Source organism: Magnolia sinica, chromosome 19 (assembly GCF_029962835.1).
Source record: "Magnolia sinica isolate HGM2019 chromosome 19, MsV1, whole genome shotgun sequence".
Classification (NCBI taxonomy): Eukaryota; Viridiplantae; Streptophyta; class Magnoliopsida; order Magnoliales; family Magnoliaceae; genus Magnolia; species Magnolia sinica.
The window spans coordinates 63,725,488-63,742,710 of NC_080591.1; the positions used below are offsets into that span (position 1 = coordinate 63,725,488).

Sequence of the window (17,223 nt, forward strand, 5' to 3'; positions counted from 1 at the left end):
ATCCATGGGGCCTGTCCTGGTGGCACATGGCTCCACACGTGGGACACACATAGTATATGTGTTTCATTCACACCGTCCAGTCCCTAGATGTGGATGCTGCTCCCGCTGATGTATGTGCCGGATATCCCAACCGTCCTCCATTTGTCAGACGTGGGACCCACCTTGAACGTATGTATTATCCACACTATCTAGTTGAGGACGGTGTGATCCACCGTGATATATGTGTTTCATCAACGTCTTCCACCTGTTTTGCATCCACACCGTCCATATGTTTTGGATGGCACGCGTGAAGGTGGCCCCACTTTTATGTATTTATTCTATACCCATACCGTCCATCTGGATGGTGTGCCGTGGAATGCACCGTGATGTGTGAATTGTATATCTATGTCGTCTATTTGTGCGGCCCGCCGTGATGTATGAATTGTATATCCATGCTGTCCGTTTGTGCAGCCCGCCATGATGTATGTATTGTATATATATGTCATCCATTTGTTTGGCCTGTAGTGATGTAATTGTAGCCCATTGATGAGGCCCAAAGTGATGTATTTATGGCCCATTTGGCAAGGTCCATTGTGGTGTATTCGTGGCTCATTTGATGAAGCCCAATATAATATATATGAGGCCCATGAGTGAGGTCGATATGATGTATATGTGGCCCTTAAGTAAGGCTCATTGTGATGTGTATTAGGCTCTTATGTGAGGCCGTGGGCCCATTATGCGCTTGGCTTTATGTGGGTCATCCCTTAGGAGCAATATTAGTTAAAGATCCACATTGTTGGGTAATGATGGTTGAATGTCCACATTGTGACCTTCCCTTAGGCCTCATTAGGCCCATTTTCATCGATGTCGATTATCGAGGTTGATGCTAATTATCGATGCCGATTATCGAGGTTGATGCTGTATTGGTGTTGATTATTGATGATGATTATTGGTGCCGATTATCAATGCTGATTATCAGTGCCAATTATCGATGCTGATTTTTGGTGCCGATTATTGAGGCCGATGCTGATCATCGATGCCGATTATCTAGGCCGATTATCGATGTTGATTATTGGTGCCGGTTATTGATACCGATTATGAGTATGTGGCAGCATAACATCATGATACATGCCTATACACATCATCTGTATGTTTGTTATGAGATGTGGTTGACCATTGTATATGTATAGGGCAAGTTGTTCATAAGACTCCCTGATAGGCGGAGTCGTCCCACATGAGCGCACAGTATTCGTAGGATTGATGCATGATTAGATCGTTTGACTCATGTATCTTGCATTTTGTGATATAACTACTATACGCCCTAGCGATATCAGGGTCGTATCCTCCACAAGCATATCGTGGATTACCAGATGGGACACCGAAAATATTTAGTTCTAGCAATATGGGCACATAAGATGTCCTTGGGTGAGAGTTCTTTTTACTAGAATCCTCTAGCCGGAGTCAGGAGACTCCAACATCTAGACTGAGTGGATACATGAGTGCCTAGGTGTCGAATACCAGTAGGCGACGTCTTCCACTATGTTGTGGTCGGTTGGAAGGGGGTGTGGCCATATCCGCTTGAGTGAGGGGGTGTAAGCTAGGATGAGTTTGATCAGCTCACAAATGGGTCCGTTATCGATGAGCCGAGTAGGCATTGATATACTGCCGGCAGGCGGATAGTGTAGTCTTTTCTACTCGCTGGGCTATGTGGATAGGGAGGTGGTAGTAAGTGTGGAGTGTACTAGACCCTGATGATGATCTCAGAGATGTACCGTACTGATATGTGGACTTATTGAGTAAGAGTTGCATACTCATTATTTTTCTCATTCATTTATTCATTCACTATCGACTCGGGCTGATGTGTGCAACTAATTATTGTGTACCTTTGAAATGGCCAAGATTTTGGTTGGGGCGTGCAATTAACATGAGATCAGGAGTTTACCACATTGAGTCTGGCTATCCAAATTTAGGAATGAGACTGGTTTGGATAAAAGTCTCTTGTGATGGACCCCATAGCCTGCGATACTACGTACTATCATCCCGACTTCACACTTCAGCTTGATCATTTCATTCGCACCACATATTGTATTGCATCCTTAGCACATAGCATTTGGTATACTATACTTTTGTATTGTATAGCCTAGATGAGGTTGACGGTATTCATGGACTCGTCATGATTTGCATATTACATTGTTTCTTTAGTATGTGATATTTAGCTTATCATGTCTCCGCAATGTATAGCTGATATACATTGCTTCCTCAGTATGTGATATTGGCCTATTATGTTTTTGCATCACATAACCTGGATAAGGCTGATGATATTATAGATTTACCAGCATGTTTCCGCATTGGTATGATATTGCATACTTAACACTTACCTTAAGCACATACTTACACCACCCTCTAAGTTTTCTATAAGCTTATACATGATAGATGTGTGCAGGTAGCATTAGGTCGCAACAACGTTGAGCTTGGAGCTTGCAGCTGTCTTCTGGAGCTTTGATTTTTGATATATGTATTTTCCTTTTCAGCACTGTATTCAACTGTTTATATTAGTGGATATGTGATGATGGTGTTGCCTTTGTGATTTGGGTAAACTTGTGGTTATGCTTCTTATAAGATAAATGTATGTTGAAAAATCCTCCTTGTAGGATCTCAGGATTGGAATCTAGCGTATGGGCGCCGAGAGCTGAGAATGGGGTACTACGGAGGCTGTCGGCACCGGACTCGATGATCGGAAATTTTGTGAGCCCAGTTTCTAAGTTTGGGGCGTGGCAGAGAACTTCCTGAAATTGACCGAGAACTTGTAAAAATTGACCGATAACTTCCTAAAAAGATACTAAAGCTTCCAGCCATAGAATGAGGCGGGATTGGAGACCGCTTCAAAGAGAATTCGAGAATTGGTTTCAACAATGATAGATGAAAGCCCCAGATCCTTGTAGATTTTAAGCCCATTAGCCATAGCACGGGCTTCTGCTATCATGTCGGTCTTGTTTCCAACATGATAGCGGAAGCCGGTGCTATGGCTGATGGGCTAAAAATTTGCAAGGAACTAGGCTTTCATCTATCATTGTTTAAACTGATTCCCAGATTCTCTTCGAAGCGGTCTCCAATCCCACCTTATCCTATGGCTGGAAGCTTTGGTATCTTTTACAGACCATCCATCATCTGGCGCAGCCTCTCAATCTCCACTTCAGCCATTCCTTATAGGAAGACAACTCTGTGGCAAACAGCCTTCCCAACATTGCTAGCAGCGATGCTCCTGATAAGTTTTTACTCAATTAAGCTGATCTCCCCAAGCAAGTTAGACGCTCCATGGTGTTAGACAAGGTTGAGGTGGGTCTTCTGAAGCAATGCAAGAATAGGACTTGTGTCGGCTAGGCGTCCTTGCTGGGCACCTCCTATTCTGGTGCCCTTTGTGCGCGCTGTCCCCGCTTTTGTTTATTTCGTGTGGAGCCTCTTTTTCCCCGTAAGTGAATTTCAGTGAGTTCACAGTCAATTTCAGCAACTTCTCAATCAATTTCACCGAGTAATCGGTTGAAAATTTTCATGAGTACTTGGTGAATTTGCCCGAGTTCTCTGTGAATTTCAACAAGTTCTTTGTGTGTTTGCCCGAGTTCTCGTTGAATTTTAATGAGTACTCAGTCAATTTACCGGCGTTCTTAAGTGGACCACATCACAAGAAAACAATGGTAATTGAACACTCACCATTAAAAACTTCATAAGGCTCACTGTAATGTTCATTTACCATACAACCTAATGATTAGGTCACATATACTTGGATGAAGGGAAAACACAAACATCAGATTCTTCCAAAACTTTTGAGGTCCCCGTAAGCTTTTAATGGGTGGGCATTCAATTACCATAGTTTCCTGTTGTGTGGTCCACATGAGATTTGGATCTTCCTGAAATGATTTGGAAAAATGGATGTACTGTGTGAATAAAACACATACATCATGGTGGGACTACACAGCACCATCCAGTAGCTGTGGGCATTTTTTTTTTCTTCACAGACGCACTTTACACCCCACACACACCCACTCTGACATCCTAAGCAGGCAATCCGTGCCCTTCGATCCATCGAGGTGGGTGAGACCCCTGACTGTGGGACCCACTGTGATGTATGCAACTACATCCATGCCATCCAACTGTATTGAAAGCTTATTTTAAGGCATGATCCAAAAATTGGAAATCTCAGATGGATCATGGCATAGAAAACAATGGTAATTGACCATTAAAAATTTCTTGTGGGCTACACATATTTGGATCAAGATAATATTTGTGTGGTCTCTTCATCCTATCAAGGGGTTGGATCGCAAATAAACATCCCAGTGGAATCCATGAAATTTTTAGTGGTAGGAATTCAATCATGATTGTTTCATGTGGAGACATGGTCAAATGTGATAAATTAACATATTTCAGACATTTCAAATGTTTGTTAAGAAACAAGTCGTTTCAAATTAAATACTTAATTTTCAGACTTACCAACTTGGTTTTCCAACTTTAGATTCAGACTTCAGGTTCATATTTGAGCTTCAGGCTTCATAGTTCAGATTTAACTAACAGGCCCTTACAAAATATTTCAAAATTTTCAGTGAAGATTCAAATTAAGACTTAATTTTCTGAATTTACCAAACAGTCTGAATGAGGAAAAATCACTGAAATTGTCTATTTCAGTGATAGGTTGTAAAATTAAGTTTTACATAGCCGGCTCTCAGTGAGCCCCACATACCTTCTGACCATAGGAGCCTCAAGAAATTCATCGTATCATTTAACATCATTTAGTGTAAAAGACAAATATCACTTACCACTTTGAATATATTACTATTCTGTTTCAATTTAGATCCTTAATCGCTTTTTTAATAGGCCATTCAGTCAATGAGATAATGGTCCAAATTTAAGAAACAAAAAAGGTATAATAAGTGGATGGGATTGTCTAGTTCATCAAAATAAGGGATTATAGCCTATCTAAAGTGCATAGATTTGGACAATTAGGATCTTAGATGGTGCATTTGGTTGACACCAAATGGCCAATTAAAAAATATCAACAAACATGTCTCTTAATCAAAGGTTATGATCGATCTATCAATCTAATCGGATGACCTGTCCATCAAAAATCAAACTAACTTCAGGTTTGATTGATTGGCATTTTTTTTTAATAAAAAGGGAACCATCCATTCATTTTTTATAAGAATCTATACACCACTTAATACATTCAGACAGCCCCTAGCCTTTAAAACTTAAAAAAAAAAAAAAAAAAAAAAAAAAACATCGGGACCTGCCTATCATAAACCCCTAAACAAAAGAGACAAGAACAAAGGACCTCAACCCAACCGGCCGGACACTCTCCAGGCCCAGTCTGTAGAGGAAGAGGTTCACTCGGATGGCTTGAGGAAGATCCAACACATCTGGGACTTGCTACCTAGCTAATCTGACTAAACTTTCTACAATTCCATTCACTTCCTGTGGCGTGTATCTCATGGTCACCTCATCTTTACCCTTCATAAATTCAACTCGGGCACTCCAGTACCACATTCTCCGCGTGTCTCTGGAGCCGTGTTTAAACATGTGAACGACAACTTTGGAGTCACTTTCTACAATAATTTTAGGGAAACCACGACCCACACACAGGGAAAGCCTGTAAGCCAACGTTTAGGCATCGGCACGGGTGTTGGTCGATCCCCTAAACAAAATGGAGTATAATGAGCAGCAAGGATTGTCCATTTAATCAAATTAAGGAATTATAGCCAATCCTACGTGAGTGGATTGTTGGTCTCCTAATTAAACAAAAATGGGTGGTGGTAATAAGCAGCTAGTATTGTCCAATTAATCAAATTAAGGAATTATAGCTAATCCAATGTGAGTGGATTTGGACAATTAATTAGGATTTTAGATGGTGCCATTGGTTGACAATGAATGGTCAGTTATACAATATAAACAAACATGTCTACCAAAGGCTGTGAGAGGTCCAACAATCTAATTAGATGACCTGTATGTGTTGAGTTTATTTTGGAGTTATATCTACAACAATTGTACGATTTTGAACCTATGTGAATGAACCACACTCAATTATTTAAGTACCATGCTTGCCCCCTAGTTAAAGCTCAACCAATGAAATTCGTACTGTAGATGGAATCTAAGACCAAAAATCAAACTAACTTCACCTTTGATTAATTGTCATTTGTTTCTTGAACTCATGATTTTAAACATCCAATCATGCGGCCCATGTGAGTTTTGGAGCTACCTGATTTTTGTACTCTTGTTCTATTGTGACTTGAGAAACTGATGTACAGAGTAGATTTCTCAAAGGCATCTCAGTCAGCCTCACATACCTTCTGATCATACAAAGCAATTCGCTGATCTCAATCCTTTAATCATTTAAAATTCCATTTGCTGTAAAAGAAAATTATTACTACACACTTTGAGAATATTACCATTTTCTTTCAATGTAGATCCTTCCTTGATCACTTTATCGTGGGCCATTCAATCAATGAAAGAATGGTCCAAATTTAAGCGGCAAAAAGGTGTGGATGAATTAAAAGTGCTTTCTTCAAAATCTATAGGCCAGTAAGTTGTGCAGCTGGTCCATCTGTTAATGTAGATTTGGTGCCTAAGGACCCGTTTCTTTCACCGGTTTCTACAGTAATATATATGAAATGTTCAATGGTTTTAAACTACTATTTCCATCTCCTAACAACAAGTGCATTTAACTGTCAAATCCCATGTTTAGTTTATTAATCATAAAATTATAATGATGACATTTTTGCATTACTGCACTGTAAAATCATCACCAATATATACTAATGTGCTATTTAGATTCAAGTTTTTTATGATAATATCACGAAGAACTATAATAATTACAAATTCTTGTACTTGCCTTATATCTAACCAACGATTTCCATGTTTGGCATAGCATTGGTAAAATTGCAATGATAACACTTTTCCTTTCACTAATCAAGGTAATTTCCAAAACAAAGAAGCGAATGACTGAAAGTTCATGCACAAGCTTTTGGCTTTGCCAGTTAGATCAAATCACTTTCAACTCTTCCTTTTGCCTATAACTAGGCTGCCACCAAAACCCTTACATGTTGTAGAAAAGGAGCCACACAATGAGCGAAAGCAATTTTCTCTTGCCCACTAGAAGAAGGTAAACAGTCTTGTTGAGATGTGGAGGTACATCTGGACAAGGCCGCTCGACCAGTCGAATGCCCCACTCGACCAGTCGAGGGCTGGCTCGACTCAAAGTCCAATGAGTTATGATTTTTTTGGATCCGCGGTACTCAACCGGTCGAGGCCCATGCTCGACCAGTCGAGGTTACATAGATTCGTTTTCGGATTTTATACTTACGGCGGATTTTTGAGACGATTTCGCAAGAGGTGCGAAAGGGAAGTTGCCTAAATTATAAATAGGGGTCCCTAGGGCTATTTTAGGGTTACGGGAGTTATTCTAAAGTGTGGGCAAAGGGTTTTCTCTATACATTTAAAGGGAAAAGGTTAGTATATTGCTTGTAATCTTCATTTTTTCTTCATAGTGAAAGTTTGCACCTGTGATTTTTTACCCTTGTTTGGAGTTTTTCCACATATATCTTGTTTTGTGGTTTGTTTGGAATGTTTTGATTCTATTTCTAGATTATATTTCTTCTTGTTTATCATTTGTAGGTGAGACCGGAGATTGGATCTTAGTTCACTAGCGTTGTTGGCGTGTTGCACAACAACTGGTATTAAAACTATTGGTTTAATTCAAGTGGGAGCGATGACGGAAGAAGGGAAGAATAGAATTGAGGAGTTTGATGGTTCAAACTTTGCCTTCTGGAAGATGTAAATGGAAGATTATCTGTATCAGAAGGACCTCTATATTCCTCTAGGAGGAAAAGAGAAGAAACCAAAAAAGATGACAAATGATGAATAGTTTTTATTGGATCGGAAGGCTTTAGGAATGATCCGACTCTCTTTATCCAAGAGCGTCGCCTTCAATGTATCCAAGGTGAAAAACATAAAAGATTTAATGGAGGCCCTAGCTACGATGTATGAAAAATCCTCAGCGTCCAACAAGGTTCATCTCATGAAACGACTATTCAACATGAAGATGTCAGATGGTGGGAGTGTGGCTGAACACCTAAATGAGTTCAATACAGTCACAAGCCAGTTGAAATCCGTTAGCATTGTTTTTTAGGACGAGGTCAGGGCATTATTGATCTTGTCTAGTTTACCAAATAGTTGGGATGGTTTGGTGATTGCCGTGAGGAATTCTTCAGGGTTGACAAAGCTGAAGTTCGATGATGTGGCCGGTCCAATTCTCAGTGAAGAATGTAAAAGAAAGACATTAAGAATTTTAGGGGATTTAGGGAATGCTCAAAATGTTGAAGGAAGAAAAAGATCGCTGAACAAAGGAGGCAAACATGGACATTCTAAGTCAAGGAAGAAGTCCAAGGGACCGAAAGACAAAGAGGGGTGTTGGCATTACGTGAAGAAGGGGCATATGAAATGTGATTGCAGGGCGTTTAAGAAATAAGAAGGAAACTCTCAAGGTGAGAAGGATTCAGTGAATCTATCTGAGAAGAGTGACACAGAGGCATTGATCTTGTCTCTTGATGCAAGGAATGAGTCTTGGGTCATAGACTCAGGTGAGTCATTTCATGCCACTCCATGTAAGGAAGTTCTACGTGATTATATGTCAGGTGACTTTGGAAGAGTCTACCTGGGTGATGATGAGTCATGCGGTATTGTTGAAAATGGAGATTTTCATATAAATCAAAAGGACGAAACAACTTTGAAATTGAAGGATGTCAGACATGTACCGAGCTTGAAGCAGAACTTGATCTCAGTAGGACAGTTGGCTGATACCGGATATGTGACGACCTTCACTAGTGATTTGTGGAAGATCACAAAAGGTGCCTTGGTGATGTCTCGAGACAAGAAGGAATTTGTACGTGACTTCAGGATCTTATAGTTCACTCGCAGTCGCATCAACTGCAGTGAATGGGCAGTTATAACATTAGAGGTTGAGACATATGAGTGAGAAATGGATGAAAGTACTATTGTCAAAATGGAAGCTACAAGGGTTGAGGTCTATTGACTTGGAATTCTATAAGGATTGCATGTATGACAAGCAAACGAGGGTAAGTTTCAAGAAAATAGGGCGCTCCAAAGACGCATCTGTTGGAGCTTGTATACACTGATGTGTGGGGGCCGGCATAGGTATCATCTCTTGGTGGTTCACGTTATTTTGTTTCCTTTATTGATGATGCTAGTAGAAAACTGTAGGTCTATTTCTTAAAATATAAATCTGATGTATTTAAGAAGTAAAAAGTTATGGTAGAAAACAAGACACGTAAAATAGTAAAATGTCTCAGATCTGATAATGAGGGAGAATACTATGATAAGAGATTTGAGTATTGTGCAGTAAATGAAATCAAACATCAAAAAATGATTTCAGGGACACCGCAACAGAACGATGTGGCTGAGTGCATTAACAGGACCATCCTTGAGCGCACTAGGAGCATGATGCTACATGCAGGACTGCCTAGGACATTTTGGGCAAATGTTATAAATACTGCCGCATATCTCATCAATAGAAGTCCGTCAGCACCATTGGATGGTGGGTTACCAGAAGAAACGTGGACTGGTAAAGAAGTGAACCTTGCACATCTCAAAGTGTTTGGTTGCACTTCATATGTTCACATTGATGTAGAGCACAAAAATAAGTTGGATGCGAAGTCTAAGAGGTGCACATTTATAAGTTACGAGCAGCATGGTTTTGGCTACCATTTTTAGGATATAGAAAACAGGAAAATCATCAGAAGCAAAGATGTAGTCTTCAATGAAAAGGTGATGTATAAGGACAGTGTGCAGCAAAATAAGGCCGATGAGAAAGAATTCGTAGAGTTGGAAGAGTTACCAGACACGGTTGTTATCATGCACAGGAACATTATGAGGCAGAGCCACAGACACCGGTTGTAAGGAGGTCTACACGGGAGAGGAGACCCACGGTCCGGACCACTCACCCTCACATTTCTACTGCTGACAGATAATGGTGAACCAGAGTGTTTTGAAGAGGCATTACAGTCAGATATACGGGTTAAGTGGGAGCAGGCTATGAATGATGCGAGGGACTCTCTTAAGTCTAATCGTACATAGGAGCTAGTCACTCTACCTAAGGGTAAGAAAGCTCTTCATAACAAGTCAGTTTACAGACTGAAGGAGGAGCACGATGATTCAAAACGGTACAAGGCCAGATTGGTTGTGAAAGGGTTTCAACAAAAGGTAGGTATTGATTTCACTGAAATATTTTCACCGGTAGTGAAAATGTCTACAATTCGTATGGTCTTGAGTATAGTGGCTACAGAGGACTTACATCTAGAGCAGCTAGATGTTAAGACAGTCTTTCTTCAAGGGGACCTTAAAGAAGAGATATATATACATCATTCGATAGGATACATGGCACCAGAAAAGGAGAACAAGGTGTGTATAGTGAAGAAGAATCTATATGGCCTGAAGCAAGCCTCGAGGCAGTGGTATAAGAAGTTCGACAATTTCATGTCAGGAAACGGTTATAGGAGATGTCATGCAGACCACTATTACTATTTGAAGAAGTTTGACACGTTGTACATCATCCTTCTTCAGTACATTGATGATATACTTGTGGCCGGTTCAAGCATGAAGGACATCTCAGATCTCAAAAGGCAACTGTCTAGAGAATTTTTTATGAAGGATTTAGGAGCTGAAAAATAAATCCTAGGCATGAGGATAAAGCGTGACAGGGAAAACAAGAAACTGATTTTGTCACAGGCAGAGTACATAGCTAAGATACTTGATCGATTCAATATGAGAGGTGCTAAGCTGGTTAACACTTCATTAGCAAACCACTTCAAGCTTTCTAAGGAGCAAGGTGCAAAGACGCTGGAAGAACGGGACTACATGGCTAAAGTCTCATACGCGTCAGCTATTGGGAGTCTCATGTATGTTATGGTGAGCACGAGGCCAGATATTGCTCAAGCAGTGGGAGTTGTTAGCAGGTTCATGAACAACCCCGGGAAGAAACATTGGGAAGCTATGAAGTGGATCCTCAGATACCTGGTAGGTACTGTGGATATAGGGTTGTGCTATAGTAGATCGAAAATTAAGCTACAAGGTTACGTAGATTCAGATTTGACAAGAGATATCGATAGTAGAAGAAGCACTACAAGTTATGTCTTTACTCTGGGTAGTGTTGCAGTAAGTTAGGTCTCTCAGTTATAGAAGATAGTATCTATTAGTATGATGGAAGCAGAATATGTTGTAGCTACAGAAGCGTGCAAGGAGATAATGTGGATACAAGGTTTTATAGAAGACTTGGATAAGAAGTAAGCAGATTGCAAGTTGTACAGTGACAGTTATAGTGTTGACCAAGCATATTGACATTAGATATCACTTCATACATTCGTTACTGGAAGATGGATCGATTGCTCTGGAGAAGATTCATACAAGTGAGAATCCTTTGGATATGCTGACCAAGGCGGTCACACGGGAGAAGTTGAAGCTTTATTTAGCTTTGATTAGTCTTCAGGCTTGAAGATGAGGAGGTAGTGGACTCCGGATGTAGAAGACGAAGGTTTATAGTGATGTGTCTCCAAGTCCAGCGAGTATTAGTTTTTTAGTTCCGAGGTGCTCGACCGGTCGAGGCCCATGCTCGACCAGTCGAGTAGCCTACTCGACCAGTCGAGGTTACGCAGATTTGTTTTGCAGATTTGATACGGACTACGGAAATTTGAGTCGGTTTCGCAAGGATGCGAAAAGGAAGTTGCTTAAACTAAATAGGGGTCCCTAGGGCTTTTCCAGGGTTATGGGAAGTATTCTAAAGTGTGGGTAAATGGTTTTCTCTATACATTTAAAGGAAAAAGGTTAGTATATTGCTTGTAATCTTTGTTCTTCCCCTTGCTGGGGTTTTTCTACGTATATCTTGTCTTGTGGTTTGGGATTTTTCCATGTATATCTTGTCTTGTGGTTTGTTTGGAATGCTTTGATTCTATTTTTATATTCCATTTCTTCTTGTTTATCGTTTGTGGGTGAGACCGGAGATTGGACCACGGTTCACTAGCGTTGTTGGCGTGCTGTGCAACAACAAGTCTGAACTCATCTCCATCAAGGTCAATAAGCTTAACCTACAAATGATATTTGTGAGGCCCACCACAATGAATGCATGACAGCTAACACAATCGTTGCAGGCACTCCCCCAAGTTTTCCTTGCAGCCCAAAAATGAGGCTAATGCAAAACTCATGTCAGCCACACGATGTAACATCATCCTTAAACCTCTCACATCGTTTGTTGCAACCCACCTGAATTTTGAGATGTCCATTCATCCCCATCGGGTGCATCTTCTAAATGGATTGGATCAAATATTATTATTAAAAAAAAAATAAAAATAAATAAATAAAGTGGTGTCACACGAACAATGTGGGAGGTTTTTGATGGTGGCTATCTCTATCTCAACTATTTTTTAACGTGTTGCTGGCCTGAGTTTTAGATTGGCCTAATTTTTAGTTGAAGAAGTCCAAACTCGGCCGAGTCAAAAGCTCCACTCCAGCAAACTCACTCAAATCATTCACCTTCTAACCCCTTTCAAAGAATTTTCTAATGAACCCCACAAGCTTAGCTATGCCTAAGCATGGAGGGACATGCCTACTAGTAATCGAGTGACCCATGGTGGACAACCAGACTGAATTCCATCCCCATCGAAAACTCAGGTCGACCACACCATTAATTTAGTATGGCGACTACGATAAATCATATGTCATCCCATCCATTCTTCTTACTCAAATAGTTAGTATCAAGTTGACTTGGCCTACTGAGTTTTTCAAGTCGACTCAACAACTTTTTGAACCATGTAACCACACCTAGCGTATGAAACGATTATGCCGTGCATCCCTCGTCATTCCCTCCTTGAGTGAATCTCCCTACAACTTGTTCATGCAGTAAGTGATTTGTGTTTGTGATATTTTAAAATCTAATAGATTAGAAGGGAAGGTGGCATTAATCACTGGGGGTGCCACTGGTATCGGCAAGACCATAGCCAGACTCTTGGCGCAACATGGGGCATAAGTCATCTAAGATGACTTAGGTGACTCGGTGTGTAAAGACATAGGGTCCGACACTGCCTTATATATTCACTGCGACATCACCAATGAAAAGATGTCTCAGAAGCCGCGCGAACTGCCCTGCAATTAATAAATGCTTCATCATAAACTTGGCTCAAATACAACTCGACTCAATTTTGAAATACTCTCCGACCGCCTTAAGGTGATGCATGGAGTAGGGGGGCTCACTGTTGGAGGAAAAAAATATAATAAGTCCTTTGAGTTGGCTTGAGGGTCAAAAGAGTCAGTGAAGCAATGGCTCGAACTCGTTAGATGCCCAGTTCGGATAAAGCCCAAAGTTTATAAAACGTTGGATGGAGAGACGTAGCTCAAATCGTGAGGCGCCTAGCCCGATCGTAGCCTGAACGTCCTGAGCCATAAAGCGAAACTTCTAAGAGAGGGAGTGCACCTCAAGGCTCAATCAAAAGCCTCGCAGAGGAAAGCCCAAACTGACCTAATATCAGTAGGCCCTAGAGCCGCCCGAGCTTCAGTCCGACTCATAAATTGAGTCGGCCAATGGAGTGGGTGGAGATTAGCCGTAAGACTTATCTCGACACGACCGTGCTGGATAGATAAAAGTTGGCCTAGCTATAATGCTCCATATCTGGAAGTTACCTAGCAAAACTTTGGATCTCCATCTAAGATATTTGGGAGATAAATTAAGATCCCCGAAAATCCAGGAATATCACGGATTACGGATCCCAAGAGATTGATATCTACTCTAATTACGGAAGCCCTATAGCGCATGACACTATTATAAATATAAAGTCTTTTATAGTAAAAGGTATACAAAAACTCTCGCCCTAAACCTTTACTCTAAGACCCAGATTCTGACTTAAGCATCGGAGGGTCCCTTGGTAAAGTTAGGGAAATGTTCAATTGTTATAAATTACTTTATATATCTCCTAACAGAAAATGCATTTTACTGTCAAGTCCTATGTTTGGATTATCAATAGTAAAATTGTAATGATAACATTTTTGTATTACTGTACAGTGAAATCATCACCAATATGTACTAATATCGCTATTTAAATTCACGATTTTTATGGTAATAACACGAAGAACCGTAATAATTACAATTTCTTTTTCACTTGTCTTCTGAGGGCTTTACATCTAACCAACGATTCCAATGTTTGGCTTAGTGGTGGTAAAATTACAATGATAACACTTTTCCTTTCACTAATCAGGGTAATTTCCAAAACAAGGAAGCGAATGACTGAAAGTTCGTGGACAAGCTTTTAGCTTTGGGAGTTTGATTGAAACGCTTTCATCTCTTCCATTTGGCTATAAATAAGCTACCACTAAAAGCCTTACATGTTGCAGAAAAGACCAATAGCCTTCTCTGTTGTGGAAAATGAGCCAGACAACGAGCGGAAGCAAATTTCTCTTGTCCACTGGAAGAAGGTAAGCATCCTGAACTTATCTCCATCAAGGTCACGACTGCTAAGCTTAACCTACAAACGAGATTTGTGAGGTCCACAATAATACGTACATGACAGCCAACCCACCCGTTGCAGGCACTCCCCCAAGTTTTCCTTGGAGCCCAAAAATCAGGCTAATGCAAAACTCATGTCGGCCACATGATGCAACATCATCCTTAAACCCTCTCACATCGCTTGTTGCAACCCACCTAAATTTTGAGATGTCCACTCATCCCCATCAGCTGCATCTTCTAAATGGATTAGATCAAATATTATCATAAAAAATAAAATAAATAAATAAAGTGGTACCACACGAACAATGTGGGAGGTTTTTAATGGTGGCTGTCTCCATCCCGACTATTTTTGAACGTCCCTGGCCTGAGTTTTAGATTGGCCTAATTCTCAGCTGAAGAAGTCCGAACACTGCCGAGTCAAAAGCTCCACTCGAGCAAACTCACTCAAATCACCCACCTTCTAACCGCTTTCAAAAAAATTTCTAATGATCTTTACAAGCTTAGTTTTATCTAAGCGTAGAGTGGCGTGCCTACTGGTAATTGAGCGACCCATGATGGACAATCTGAATGACCACACCACACACCAGCTATATAGCTAGTGTAGATACGTGTGGTGCGAAGATGAGCTCGGACGCTCCTCGAGCTCCAAGTTGTAGGAACGGTTCAAAGGAGATCAAAGATACATAGCCCCCAATGATGTATTTATTATATCCACACCTTTCATCAAAATTTTGAGATTATTTTAGAGAATTAGCCAAAGAAATAATCATATCCAAAACTCAAATGGACCACACCAAAAATAGCAGTGGGGATAATAATTTTCACCATTAAAAATTTCGCAGGGCTCACCATAATGCGTATTTTCCATCTAATCCGTTCATGAGGTCACAAATACCTGGATGAAGAGGAAAAAAAATTTCATATTGATCCAAAACTTCTGTGACCCCCCAAAAAAATTCAATGGTAGACGTTCAATCCTCCATTGCTTTTTGTCTTGTGGTCCGCTTTATCTTTAGGTCTGTCTTATTTTTCGGCTCAAGCCTTAAGATGAGCTTGCCAAATCGATGGACAGTTTCGATATAACACATCACATACATTATGATGGGACCCACGGAACTTGCTGACCTCAATACACCGGCTATATATCTAGTGTGTGGTACACCAGCCAATCCGCTTCCGCGGGTTAGCTACTGAACCTGACAGTTGGGAGACTCGCTGCTGAAGTGATTACGCCACGTTTTCTAGGGCCCATTATGATGTATGTGTTGTATCCACATTTCCATTCATTTGGAGAGATCATTTTAGGGCACGAGACAAGAATAACGCAGTTAGTGATTTGTGATTGTGATATTCTTAAATCTAACAGATTAGAAGGGAAGGTGGCATTAATCACTGGCGGTGCCACTGGTATCGGCAAGACCACAGCCATACGATTCGCGCAACATGGGGCCAAAGTCGTTATCGCTGACATCCAAGACGACTTAGGTGATTCAGTGTGCAAAGACATAGGGTCCGACACCGCCTTATACATTCATTGCGACATCACCATTGAAAAAAATGTCATAGACGCCGTCGACCGCACCATCTCTAAGTTCGGGAAGCTTGACATCATGTTCAACAATGCTGCCATCTTAGACCCTTGGAAGGCGAAGATTACAGACAATGAGCTGGCCGACTTCGATAAGGTCCTTGCCGTCAACATCACGGGGGCTTTCTTGGGCACCAAGCATGCTGCTCGTGTCATGGTCCCAGCCAAACGAGGTAGCATCATCAACAACGGGAGTGTGGCGACGGTTATCGGTGGTGTTGCATCACATGCATACGTGGCATCGAAGCATGCTCTTGTAGGGCTCACAAAAAGTACGGCTGCGGAGTTAGGGCAGTTCGGGGTTAGGGTGAATTGCATATCGCCTTTCCTAGTCGCCTCATCTTTGGTGAAGTCCTACTTTAACAAAGACAAGGAGGAGTTGGAAAATTGGATGAGCGGCTTCGTTAACCTCCATGGCTCGGTGTTAACGGCGGAGGACATCGCATTAGCCGCTGTCTACTTTGGGAGTGACGAGTCTGGATACGTGAGTGGACAAAACTTGGTGATTGATGGTGGTTTCAGCTCTGTTAAAACAGATTCTGGACTGTTCAATCAGCACCCTTGAAGTTTGGTGATAAATGGGACAGGCCACTTGATTTAAACGTTTCAAAGATAGGATCACCGTCCCTTTGTATTGGCCTGGATATGTTTCTCCAAATAAAACACTGGAATAAACAGTATTTGTAATGAAATTGTTTTTCTTTGAGTACTAGGAAACTTGTGAGCTGTCAAGGAACACACCGAAAGTCATTGTCATGCACTGAATTGGACTTGATTAAAATAAATGAAATTTCTTGATATTTCATCCAATCAAACGCAGTGATGATGTGATAACCAACAATATAATTATGATTACTAAAATGATATGACTTCATTCCTAGGCGTCTTGCCAAACAAGCCTTACAAATATGATAAGAGAATAAGTTCCACGAAAGAGTGGCAAGTTAATGCAATTCAGCAGGCCAGGCTAGAGCCCCAATGACCTCTCTTTCCATTTCAACTGGCCCGTCTAGTGCAGAGATCAAAAATCAGAAAACTCAACTCAATGCTCAACCGACTTGGGTTGACTCAAAGGCTCGACCCGTTGGCTTGACCCGACTCAATGTAT

General features: G+C 41.0%; 1 protein-coding gene across 1 annotated transcript; it reads left to right on the top strand.

Annotated features, from left to right (window-relative positions):
* The first annotated feature begins 14,395 nt into the window (after nt 1–14,395).
* Nucleotides 14,396–16,799, top strand: LOC131234689 (secoisolariciresinol dehydrogenase-like). The gene is made up of 2 exons (XM_058231617.1): nt 14,396–14,496; nt 15,894–16,799. The coding sequence occupies exons 1-2, from the start codon at nt 14,447–14,449 to the stop codon at nt 16,678–16,680; spliced, it is 837 nt and encodes a 278-aa protein (XP_058087600.1). The 5' UTR covers nt 14,396–14,446; the 3' UTR covers nt 16,681–16,799.
* The last annotated feature ends 424 nt before the right edge of the window (nt 16,800–17,223 follow it).